At 41.2% G+C, this 12805-nt stretch overlaps 1 protein-coding gene across 1 annotated transcript; it reads right to left on the bottom strand.

Moving 5' to 3' along the window:
* Nucleotides 1–4575: 4575 nt before the first annotated feature.
* blk (BLK proto-oncogene, Src family tyrosine kinase) lies at nucleotides 4576–11693 on the bottom strand. The gene is made up of 11 exons (XM_030770759.1): nucleotides 11607–11693; nucleotides 10909–11042; nucleotides 10342–10440; nucleotides 10104–10207; nucleotides 9543–9692; nucleotides 8623–8775; nucleotides 7615–7794; nucleotides 7410–7486; nucleotides 5619–5769; nucleotides 5097–5228; nucleotides 4576–4778 (listed from the first exon to the last, which is right to left on the bottom strand). Exons 1-11 carry the CDS (start codon nucleotides 11691–11693, stop codon nucleotides 4576–4578), a joined length of 1470 nt encoding a protein of 489 aa, XP_030626619.1.
* Between the last annotated feature and the right edge of the window lie 1112 nt (nucleotides 11694–12805).

The raw sequence follows: 12805 nt of genomic DNA, 5'->3' as shown, positions 1-12805 counted from the left end.
TGGCTGACAGTGTACCATTTTTCACCTACTTATAGTAAAACCAGATTTTGGTCAGTTTTTAATTACACGTGCCATTATGTTTTCTTCATTGTCTTCTGCTTTTATATTCTGCCTCAGCTGAATTTTTATGTGAACAGTAAGCGTAATCTAAGTTATCATAGAGAAGGTAATCTAAGGTATCATAAAGAAACTTCACAACTGATAAGATCCATGTATATATAAACATACATACATACACACACACACACACACACACACACACACACATACACACATATATATATATATATTTTTTTTTTCTTGATTGTTCTTTTGTTGTTTTGAAAAAGAAAACACACACACACACACACCCATATATACATACATACATATATATATAGATTTTTTTTCTTGATTGTTCTTTTGTTGTTTTGAATAAGAAAACACACAAACACGCACACATGCACACACATCCAAGTAAGGCTTTTCTTTCTTTCTCTCTTTCTCTCTTTTTTGGTTGTTTTTTTGTTCTGCTGTTTCTCATCTCAAAACCCCTGTGTGCATTTCTCACTCAGGGGCTTTGAAATGTAAATGAGACATGTTGTCTTTTCTTCTCACCGGCTACAGCTCACGGTGTTAATCAAGCTATTACTCACTACCTCAAGCAAGTGTTTTGGACTACCTCAAAGTTCATGATTAAAAAAAAAGAAAAAACACCCTCAGATGTCATAAACACGTAAAAGTCTCATCTGAAAGAAGGCAGAGTTTACTTCAGGCCTCGGTAATAAGACGACATGCCATAACAGCGAGATGGCAGGGAGTATCCGAAAACACCAATTCTTTCACAGTAATCTACTGACTCTCTGCCAGCAGTCCTGCTTCGGCATAAACATACAGGCGTAGCACTCCAGAGTCTGCCGCAGGAGCACAGGAACTGAGCTAGCTTTATGAGATTAGGGTCCCCCTAATTGTTTAAATCCTGCCCTGTAATCAGCTTAATTCGCTGAGTTTTTCACGTTTTAAAGAAGAAGAAAAAAAAAAAAAAAAACAGCGGTGCATTAGGGTAATTGGTCTGAGGTATATACGCATCAGCAAAGCGTACAAAACTCACATTCCGTTATTCATCTTACCCTTACACTTACACCTACACACACACACGCGCGCACGCCCGCACACACGCACACATGATGACACATCAGCTGTCTGCAGTACATTTAATCACACATACATTGCCTTGAAAAATGCTGCTCAGTGGCTCTCTGCTGCCAAGATCTGAAGTGACTGCTACTGTGACAGACATGACAGAATCTTGCACTCTGGCTAACGGTCCATTAGTGGGTCGACGTCGGGTTTCTACCAGCAAAACAGGGAACAGGGCCAACGCAAGGAATTCATCACGTGCGCAAAGACGCACGTCAAACCACTTTAACTAACGATGTAAGGGTCAAAATCCTAAACATCATCATAAATCTCTTAGCCAAACATTTTGAGTAAATCTGCACTCCCATAAAAACAACCAGACTTACCCTGGTACACACAGCTTGTAAATCCAATTCATTTTTAAAGCAGTCGCAGATTTAAACTACGCGTGTGTCAAAACATACAGATCTGGAAGTTCTGGGTCCTCCGCTAATATTCTGTGAGATGGTGTGGGTGACAGTCTGGGCTATGACAGTCTTATTATACTGACAGTCTATGTCACAGGGATATGTGATCTACATACTGAGATCCTGTGTGTCTATATGACTTAAAGTGTGGTTTGCTCTGACGAGCATTTCAACTTACACCTCTCTGGGAGAAATTTGTAGATGAGTAAAGGCCTGATCAGTATGACCTTTTGAAATGCTAACCCACATTCCAACTCTCGTGTTGTTTTCGTAACGATTGTAGAATGGAGAGAATGCAGTGTCGTGTCGGTGTGACACACATTCCAGTAACGGTTCTCTTAGCTGAGATATATCTGACGTTTCCTGAGGAGCGCCGACGCAGATTAAATGAGGAATTCCTGGCCATGGGACCCTTACAAGGTAATAGCCAGCCCCCTTCCATTTGGTGGCATGAGTGGAATGCCGACTAGTGCTTCCTGTTTCCGTAGTGGACGGGCTGCACAGGAAAACCTCAACATCAGTTCATGGGTGTTGGTACATTTTTTCACCCGCTAATCTCCAAACATGTTTCAGTCTCGTGGGGAGAATTTTTGAGAGGAAAGGGAATGGTGGAGGGGATCTCCGACTGTTAGTAATTAACCCATTTTTTTCCTGTAGCAAAGAACCTCTCCCCTCCTGTTCTTTTGAGCACCTAGAGCACCACTACATCAGCGAAGAACTAACTCTATACATCGTCTCCTGTGACATCTTTACCGCCCAGTGATTGAAAGCTCAGCAGCTTCCGTTACTGGAACATCTTGTACCGTCACCACGTTTGTAGCGGCCATTGCGCACGGGGTCAGATTCACACTAGCTCGCCTCTTCTATTCAACGCATTCTTTAATAAAACCGCCCATAAGCGATTATTTGTCAGATTCATTAATGGATTTGACATTTTACAACTTCGGAGAGATTGCGCTATTGATAAATCCTTAATAAAAATGCTGGTACATGTGAATGTAGCTTTAGAGAGAGAGAGAGAGAGGCGAAAGAGAGGTCATTTCGAGTCATGATAATTATAAGACATGAGTCAACAATAACGGAAAGCCTTACTATCTTTTTGTAAAGAACTTCAGGGAACTTTTCTCAAGCCCCAAAACCAAAGTCTAAATAAGAAAAACGAACATTTTCATCATTAAAATGAGTCATTTACCTTCCAATAACTGCCAATGCAAAATAAATAAATAAATAAACAAACAAACAAACATCCAAGATCACATGCAACAGATGAATGTAAAATATCATTTGAGAAATTCATTGAAAATTCAGTGGGTTGAGTCCACATGACAAACGTGTAAATTTCAATCGTTCCATGGATCCATCGTCTCCCGGTCCTCACTCGTCTCTTTAGAAAAGTGTTCACTGCGTGACAGTTTCTGTTAAAGGTGACTGAACCCAAGAGCAGATGTTTAGCAGATGTTACTTACGATCAAGTCTTATTTGACATTTTCAACAACACGTTGCATGTGTGTGTGTGTGTATTTACCGCCTTTTTTACAATAACATATTTTTGTTGTTACTGCATGCTCAGGCCTATGAATTTGATGTAGTCCTCTGGCCTTGTTGTTCACTCTCCACAGATTAGCACAGCACCGTATTTCAAGGTGCCTTAGCATGACAAAATCACCTCGACCACACACATCACAGAAATATCTTGTGCAGTAAAAAAATAGTTTGACATTGTCTTAATTTGATTTTGTGTGGGTTATACGTAGCTGTTTTTCAGGTATTAAACACGGACTCGGAGAGCTCAGATATTCAAACCTATAGTAGTATCCTAAACGTCTGTGAACGTGACTCTGTGGAGTCTTTACCCTGCCATTCAGAGGTAACCAGCTTAGGAATCATTCCTCAGACGATACGTGAGACTTAAGTTCAGGTTGTGTTAAAATCCAGCTGTGGGGGGCAAAGGTTCTGCTGCTTTTCTTGTCAAAGAAACCTAAATGTGGTCTGTGATTGATTAAACACCTGTTTTCCAGGTAAACAATCACCACGGAATTAATAGATGGAAACAAAAAACTGGTTAAGATGTCATTTTTATAAAAAAAAATGTTTTCAGTTTTGTTGTCTTCCCATAACCTTAATTTTTAAGCACAGTTTTAAATGAAAGTGTATTTTTTTTCCATCGTGAACCAGTTTCAGGGACTCGTTTAGCCTGAGTGATGATGTGACTGTCGTTAAAAACAACGTTGTTCTCGTGTAAGTGCGAAAAACTGCGGCTGATTCTAAAAGTATTCAAAGTTGTATTTATTAACCTAAATTTCAAGACATGTTGTACCACAGACAGATCTCAAATACACAGAATCATAGAGTTTTCCGTTTCACAACAAAGAAAGAAGGGAAAAAACAAACAAACAGATAATGAAAGAAGGAAGTAATGAAAGAGAAAAAAAAAACAGATACAGAGCCAGACGTCTACCACAGTGCAGAGAGGGGAAACTGTCTCAAAACAAATTTGCAAAACTAAAAAAAAAAAATAATAATAATGTTTGACATGTACTGAATCTTGAAATAATTTAATTGTAAATTGTATCTGAAAATTGTATACACAACACAGTACTTTCACACAACCCTAAAATGTACAAATGTTAATAAACTGTAAAGTGATATCACAACATGAAATATTAGTCCTACACGTTCAAGCCATGCTGGTAAAAATCTTAGCATGTTGCAAGTCTTCAGTTCTTACATGCACACTACAGCTTTTGCAAGCAGGAGGGAGTGACCAATCCCAGTCCTCTAAGTCACCTGACACACACTGTGACATCATGTGACTGTAATAGTGGCCTGTAACACTCACCTCTCTGTTTGGCATGAAGTCTGCCACTCATCCAGCGATTTATTTGTGTGTCCATTCCACATGTCCATATGTATGGAGATTAATGTATCTGCCTTTAATCCATCCATCCATCCATCCAACAGCATGTAAGTCCAGTGTGCATGTGAAGTCCTAAGGCTGCATCTCGTACTGGCCCTCGGTAGCGATGAAGAAATCGTTGAGCATGTCCTGAAGGAATTCGAACGTGGGTCTGTCCTCCGGCTTTTCCCTCCAGCACTTCATCATGATCTCGTAGAGCTCCTCCGGACAGCCGTCAGGACACGGCATCCTGTAACGCCTGTCCAGGTTACGGATTACCTCTGGATTGGTCATCCCTGGTCAGCACACAAAAAAAACAATGAGCAGCTGATCTAACCCAACTAAAACCAAACTAAAACCAAACAAAGCTGTATCAAGAGTTATATGAAAATCAGACTTTTAGCATGACTAAGTCTAATTTCATCTGTGGATTATCTAGTCAAATTTAACTCATTCAGTCACTTTTTGACAAGAACACACTTTTTTCACCTCGATATACTGTGGCAGAGAGTTTCCAGTTCTGCTCATCTCATGGAGCCTCGCAGGTGTGATTAAAACTCAGACGAGGTTCACGCTTTTGTAAGACAGTTCACGTCGGAGATGTTTTAAGTTACCTGGATAGGGCACTCTCCCGTAGGTGACTATCTCTGTCAGGAGAACTCCGAACGACCAGACGTCCGACTTTATGCTGAAAGTGCCGAAGTTGATAGCCTCAGGAGCGGTCCATTTGATTGGGAACTTTGCCCCTGAAGGTCGAGAGAGAGGGAGAGATCGGGGTGGGGGAAGCGTTTTCTGTGAATAAGTTACTTCTCACACTTAAGATTAAATCGTGTGAGAAAAAAGGAAGTAATTTAAAAAAAAAAAAAAAAAACCCTGAAAAAACCACAGTGGGAACAAGCAAAGACCAAAAAAAGGAGTCTTCAGTTAGCTGCATTCACTTTCCTGTCTGACAGTGTCTTCTTCCCCAAACAAGCATCACTCACACATTCACAAAAAGTAAACTCTGAACTATAATTGGCCCTGGAGGTCTTAGCAGCCTCCTCTGTATCAGTTTTCTGCTGGCTTGAGTTACCTTGAATTATACCGTAGTTTTAGCTAGCTGGAAAATGCTTGGTCAAAGTGAAGCCTGCGAGTACCTTCCTGTGCTGTATATTCAGTCTCTATTATCCTGGCCAGGCCGAAGTCAGCAATTTTGCAGTGCAGCGTTTCTGAGACCAGTATGTTGGCTGCACGGAGGTCTCTGTGAATGTAATTCTTTCTTTCTATGTAAGCCATGCCTTCTGCAATCTGTGTGAGAGAGAGAAAGAGAGAGAGAGAGAGAGAGAGAGAGAGAGGTTGACAAAAAATAAGGGAATAATCATAATTAATTAAAGAGTTAATTATGTATACAGTGTTTTTGGAGGTTAAATGTAAAAGAAATCCATCAGCTTGCCTTTCAAAGGCAAACAGAATACTTTAATAGTAATGGAGAATATCTTTGAAGCTCAGGGTAAAGATGGGTTTCTGTTTCAGAGACAAATCTTGCTTTTCATTTAATGTAAGAAAACAGCTGCTAAAAAGTACCTCTCTCTGGGACTGATTAGAGAAATGTGTTGTGCATTCGTGACAGTGCATCTTATCTGAAAATGCTTCATTCAGGTTTCTTTCCTGGCCTAAGTTGTATTTCAAGCTCACATTTTCACCCTCCTTACTGCAGTCTGCCTGAGCTGTTTGGATTGTGCTCCGTGCACATCCATGGATCCTAAACGCGCATCTTTTTCATAAGGCTGTTCTCCAAGAACTGCCTGTTGTTAGAGGAACCAGTTATTGCATTTCCATTTAGCCTTTAAATGTGAAACTTTGCATGTTCCTATCTTGTTCAGCATTCTCTTGCAGAAGACATTATAAATCTAACGGGGATTATTTCTAGTGAAGTATGACTTATGAATATGAATAAATGAAACCAGAGGAGGCCGGTCGTTTTGAGATGCCCCAGATACAATCGTGCGCTTGCATTCAAGAAGTTTGCTAAAGAAATCATTCCACACGTGCACCAGTACATGTCAGTAATAAAGTCTAACTTAGCTAAAAGACAGTGGACTGTGATGCGACAACATCTGTAAGGTTGGTTTTCAACAGGATGTGCCCGTTCTCAGGAAGAGCGTTCATGTAGTCTCGGGGGGAGGAGGGGGGGGCGGGGGGCGAGAGGAGGGGTAAAGGGGTAGACGCTGATGGAAAAAACGACATCACTTCCTGTCCGGATGTTAATAATCAAAAGAAGGGTGAGGTTTTGAGTAGAAATACGGAGGCTGACCGCAAGCAGAGCACAGAGTGTAAACTGTTTCCACGAGAATTCTCAGATAGTCTCTTAAGACAGAGACAGAGACGCCAAACATAGCAGAGCAAACCAAGTCTCTCTGTATCTCTCTCACTTTCTTTTCTTCTTCATATGTGCATACGTATGCATATGTGTATGTATTTACATATATATATACAGAGAGAGAGGGCTTGAGAGAGAGAGACGTTTATAGAGAGAGAAAGTTTATTTATACATAAACTTCAGCCAAACAAATTTGAATACATTTAGAGAACTCTCAAGGGTGAGCTGTTTTCTGTTTTTTGATAAAAAATCAAACTGAAAATGTCAAGTCAAATCACGAATATCTGAAGAGTGAGAGAAGATGGTTTTGCCTTTATTTATAAAAAAAAAAAAAAAAAGAAGAAGAAGAAGAAGAAGAAGATACAGTGGCATGTATCAGACATGTAGCTGATATATCAGCTTTGATGAATGATGCAAGTTCAACTGTGTACATGGCACTCTAAACCATATGCAGTGCTGAACTGAATGAGAACCAAAGCACTCATGGCCATGCTGACAGGCTGCCAGAAAAGTTTTAGGGGAGACATACTAAAGACATAGTATATGCTCTATGAAAGTGTGTACTCACCTGAGCCGCCATGTCGATCAGTTTGGGGAGTTTTAACTTCCTGCCATCATCTGTTTTCAGAAAATCTAACAAGCTTCCTGGAGGTGAACAAACCCAGCACAATAAACCCATGTTCATTAGAACATGAAACTTTTTTAATTTGGAAAAAAGAAAAACATATCTATCATTATCTATTTACATATAAACAACTACTGAGGCGACTGACCGTTGGCCATGAACTCCGTGACAATGAGAATGGGTTCCTTGGTTACGACGGCGTAGAGCTTGACAAGCCTCTGATGCTGCAGCTGTTTCATCAGGTTAGCCTCCTGTAGAAACGCTTCGGGCTCCATGGTGCCCTCCTTCAAAGTCTTAATTGCCACCTTCTGGTTGTTCTTGTAGAAACCTTCAACACGGAAACATACACGTTTGGCGTATGGTGTCCTTTTAAGACATCGTACGAATGTCCGTTTGGCCGGTTTTAGGGTGCGCGTGCACACGTTTACGGTAACCTCAGATTGCAGCGCAAAGCTAATGCTTCCCGTGGCAACCGCCGATGCATGAACAAATGTTGCCAACAAAGTAAAACCTTAAATTTCATTATCGCGTGTCTTCTCTTATCATGTGTATTTTACACGTTTAATTTTAGTACCAACACACCAGTTTGTTTTATCAACCTCAAGACTTTTTCCGAGCACATCTTGGTTGCAAATTTTATTTACCACAGATGTTGCAGACGTTCATAAAACACACTGTTTTAATAGTCACTTCCAGACACAGATTTACAGTGACCAGAAGATATAGACATAGTTTCACGCCTTCTTATAACGTTTCTCTCAGCCTGTTTTGTTACCCTATCACAGGCCTCTTATCGAATTGAAGGTGTCAGGGTTTTTTTTTTCCTTGGTCAGCTCTGGGTTTGTCTGAAGGGGAGTAAATGGTATTTTTGAGAGCTTTGAAATGATCTCAGGGTATGTCTGCTCTGGCATAACATTCTGCTTTCTTTCTGGGTGAAGGGTTTGGAAAATTTAGATACAAGTTCTGAACTTAACGTCAGCTGATGTTGACGTTAAGGTCAGAACAAAGCCTTTCGGCTCCTTTCAGCTAAAAATCAGTAATGCTCACCTTGATGCAGCTGTTCTCTTTGATTGATGTCATCTCTAAATTCAATACCAAACGTATGTGGATTGTTTGTTTTTTTTAAAGGCACAATGATGTTTTTTTAAAGTCTTACCCATCCACACTTCTCCAAACTGTCCTGCACCCAACTTCTTCGCCATCTTCAGGGTCTCACGGGGTATCTCCCACTCATCCTTTGCCCAGGGTCTCTCAGGGGCCCCAGACTTACAGGGGTTCCCCAGTCTCTGACACAGTCCGTCTGCTGTCCCTGTGAATGACCATTGACATTAGTACAGAGAGTCAGAGAATCAACCTTTAAAAGATTTCAAATGTAGCTTCCTTCTTGCTTGGCCTGACCTGACCTTGTCTCGACATCTGCGTGTGCGTGTGTGTGTGTGTGTGTGTGTGTGTGAGTGTGCCTGTGTGTGTGTGTGTGTGTGCTCACTGCATACTCCACATACTTTTACAATGCGAAGAAAATTAGAAATAGATGTATTTTTGCACAGTGAATCGCACTATATGTGTTGATACTGTGTTACGTGTGACAGTGAATAACATACAGTCCACTTGCAACCTCTTCAGAGGACTAAATGAAAAAAAATGAAATAAATAAGCAGGACAAACAACTGAAATGTCATGGGGTGTAAACAGCGCTAAAAAAAGAACGGCAGCCACTGAAGAGAGGCGTGGAAAAAACAGTCGAGGGGAGAACTGGCCGGCTTATCAGGTGGTTTTGTCTGAGCGTCAAAATGTGAGCAAACTACCACAGGAAGTGTCGACTGTGGCTGAGAGAGCAGCCTTCTCTGAGTGGGTAGCGGTTGGGTTTGATGCATGGTCAAAGTGTCGCCAGTCTCCATGCAGTCCAAAAATAGACTGCCCGTTTATAAGTACTGAAAGTTTTAATTAGTGTGGCTAGCATAATCCATCACTGAACCCCCAGTGATTTAACTAATGTAACTCTGTGGGGAGCCAATATACCATACAGCAGGGACTATCAACCCTCATCTTCAGACACACCCCTTTTCTTTCACTCACTGGAGTAATATTTCACCAACTCCTGCAGAGACGGGAAGGTGTTGGAGGGTGAGATGTAGTAGCCACCGCTGTCAAGGGTCCGGATCTTGTAGTGCTTGACTACGTCACCCTGCTCCGGCACAAAGTCTCTCATGGACAAGGAGAAGGCACCTGCAAGAGGTTTAACACGAATAACGTTTACATGTCCGAGGAACGATTATGACCACGTCAAACATGTAACACACAAATATTAAGTCACTGAGTCCCAAGGGAAACTTCCCTGTATCGTAATTCACAAGATGTCTGCAGTCTTTCCTCTGACACAGATCACACAGTTTGATGGTAGAACATTGACCAATTAGCTGGACTGTAAGTCTGTCTGTCTGTCTAGTTGTCTGTCTGTCTGTCTGTCTGTCTGGGATGGATGGATGGATGGATGTTTTTTTGTTTTAAGTATGGCATCAGTTTGTTTTGGCCTCACTGATCTATACCATGTTTTTCTCAGGCCAGATCCTTGATAGTTGAGACATGAGCGAGGAGGAAAACATCAGAGAAACAGAGAGAAGCATCATAGATTCTTACCTTGGCTTGTCTCACTCTCTCGCACTAAGAATGAACCAGGCTTGTTTCCTGGGGCCAGGAGGAGCCGTTCTGTGTCTCTCCGACTCAGATTTTTGAAGAACCACCTGAAATCCAGAGGGTGACAAGTTTATGTATTAATAAACAATGATTTTTCTTGACAACCCCCCCCCCCCCCAGATAGCGCAGGTCTTTTTGCAGAACATCACTCATCCAAAGGGTTCATTTCAGAGCAGTTTACCTCTCAACCTCCAGTGTGTTTACTCTGGCCACATATGTGGATGGTATATAACCTTCATCTCCAGTCTGGAGCGACCGCGCCAACCACCAGTCTCCGCTTCTGCAGAGCAGTTCACACAAAGATTTCAGTGAGGAAGAGCTGATCATGGTGTTTACCACATTAGGACCCGTTTACACGGTGGGCCATCAACCCAGGAACGTAAGCCCAGGAACTAAGTTCAAGCACCAGGTTTGGCCTACAGTGTAAACGGGGCTATTTTTGTCTACAGTACCCAAAGGTGGACCGTGAATAGACATGTGTAAACAGGCAACATGGTGATACTGAATGCAGAGACATAACAAGTGTAGGGTATGAGATGTGCTACTGTGGACTTCGAAAGAGCCAATGAAAAGATCTAATCATGGAATCAGACAGTTCAAACTGTGAATGTTTGTTGTCTGCCTGACAGACTCAAGATAGGGGACCTGAATGTCATAAAAGGATTTCCACACTGACCATTCATATCTTATCTTCCAAAGGGTTTAAGAACCTTTCAAGTTCGCAACGATCTTTTTGAGTTGTACTCACTCCTGAACAATTTTAAGTTTTTCTCCTTTTTTAAAAGGAAGATCCGACTCATTGGCCGGTTGGAAGTCGTGCTGTGCGACGACGATGTCATCATCTGAAAGGAACATCGAGAGAGAAGCAGGTGACACACGATTCTGTAACGCAATCCAGCTTCAACGCGGCAATACCTCATTTTACAGGAACTGGAATGACATCATCAGCCATACAGTGATGACAAGAAATCGTTACTATGACAATGCAGCTTGCTTTTCTCAACCAGATTCAAAGGCTGATTTTCTATTTATTTATTTATTTATGTATTTCTTTCTTTCTTTATTGTTTTGTTTTTGTTTTTAAGATCTCTAAGTCTCATCCTATCTCAGACACAACAGTTTGACGTATTCGAAATGTATTTACCATCCTGCCCCAGTCTTCCGGGTAGCTGACAGAAAGAAAAGCAAACTGAGTTAGTGTAGTCGCAGGGGAGACAAATGCATGAATTTAAAGCAGATATTTTTGTGGGGAGTGAGTTAGCAAAAGATGCTGAAACTTATGTAATTTGATTTCAGTTTAGATAAAAAAAAAAAAAAAAAAAAAAAAAAAAAGATACTGTCGCAAGACCTTAAAGTGGAAACTATTCATTTTCCATTTCCGTCTGATCTGTAGTCCAATAATAACCACTATACGATATTTTGTGACAAATCTGAGGTTATACGCACATGTGATCTGTGAAAGTTGGCAAAGTCAGTTGAGTGAGAGTTTTCTTTTCCCTTCTTGGGTTTATGGCCACTGCAAGCACAACCCATCCTTAACACCTGGAAAATAAATGAATGAACGAATGAATGAATGAATGAATGAATGAATAAACCAATTAATGGACAAATTTGGCAAATGAATGTAGAGTTAGATGCCAAACCCGCCTAAAGATCCGTCGTGAATTAGATGCAATAGGTGCATGAAAAACTGTCCCGCTGAATGGCTGACATTTTAAGAGGTCAATGTAATCAGTTGTTGTTGTTGTCTGTATTCATGATGGTGTAAACCACTGCTAATGTCTGCTGATAGAACCATGCAAATGGTTGCTGATACGGTTACTATTTCTGTGCAAAATAAAAAGATGCTACGGCCAGACGCTGTGAGTGGAGATGCTCTGCACTAGAACTCAGAGGGAGTATATAAATATGGCAGGTTTTCTGAGTACATAGACATTCCTCATTATACTCACTTTTACTTGTCTGATCTATCTCAGAACACCGGAAGAGTGACTGGATTCTGTTACGTATTGTTAATTTCAATTCATGTTCAATTCATGTGTTTGAGTATTGACACAAAATGGTCTTTTAAACATGATGCTTGGTGAATTGTAATGATCCACAAGAATGCTGTGTTTGTCCTATGATCTATGCGGAGTGTCAGTGTTAATTTTACTCTGAAAGAGTGCGTGTGCTTTCACTCTCACCAGAGTGAGGCCACATGTACTCTCAAGAGACTTGATTTAACTCTCTCTGAGTACATTTAACGCAAGCAAATTTACGCTGATTTTTCACAGTATTATGTATCATTCAACACAAGCCATGGTAAATCGGCCGTAATATAATCCTACGGAGTCATACGGAATCGCGTATTACATCGCCGACGATGAAACGAGATTCATTCCGACTTGCCCGTGACGTCCAGGTCAAACTGTTAACCTCTACTTGTGTTCCACAGAGGTGTACCTGTCACTGAGAGTCCAGTCTGTTAACGTCCAGAGGTCAGTCTCCAGTGCTCTTGCTGCCCAGCGTTTTCGGAGTCCACATGAGTCTGGAGCAGGTCATGCTGAGGGCAGCGCCAGAGGGCAAATACCACAGCACTCCAAGGCTGAAAGAACGACTGTCAGTCAGACATCAGTCACTGTACGAGAGCACTGTTCAATACT

This window comes from Chanos chanos, chromosome 4, assembly GCF_902362185.1.
Source record: "Chanos chanos chromosome 4, fChaCha1.1, whole genome shotgun sequence".
Lineage (NCBI taxonomy): Eukaryota > Metazoa > Chordata > Actinopteri > Gonorynchiformes > Chanidae > Chanos > Chanos chanos.
Note: the sequence above shows the minus strand (reverse complement) of the source record. Positions and strands in the feature narration are given on the sequence as shown.

Excerpts from the sequence above, each read along its gene's own strand:
- blk (XM_030770759.1), bottom strand. The coding sequence starts at position 11,693 with ATGGGTTGTGCTTGCAGTGGCCATAAACCCAAGAAGGGAAAAGAAAAC. Across the intron at positions 10,441-10,908 it reads AAACTTAAAATTGTTCAGGA|AAGCGGAGACTGGTGGTTGG; the intron begins GTGAGTACAACT and ends ACTGCTCTGCAG. Across the intron at positions 8,776-9,542 it reads GTTGGTGAAATATTACTCCA|GGACAGCAGACGGACTGTGT; the intron begins GTGAGTGAAAGA and ends GGTCATTCACAG.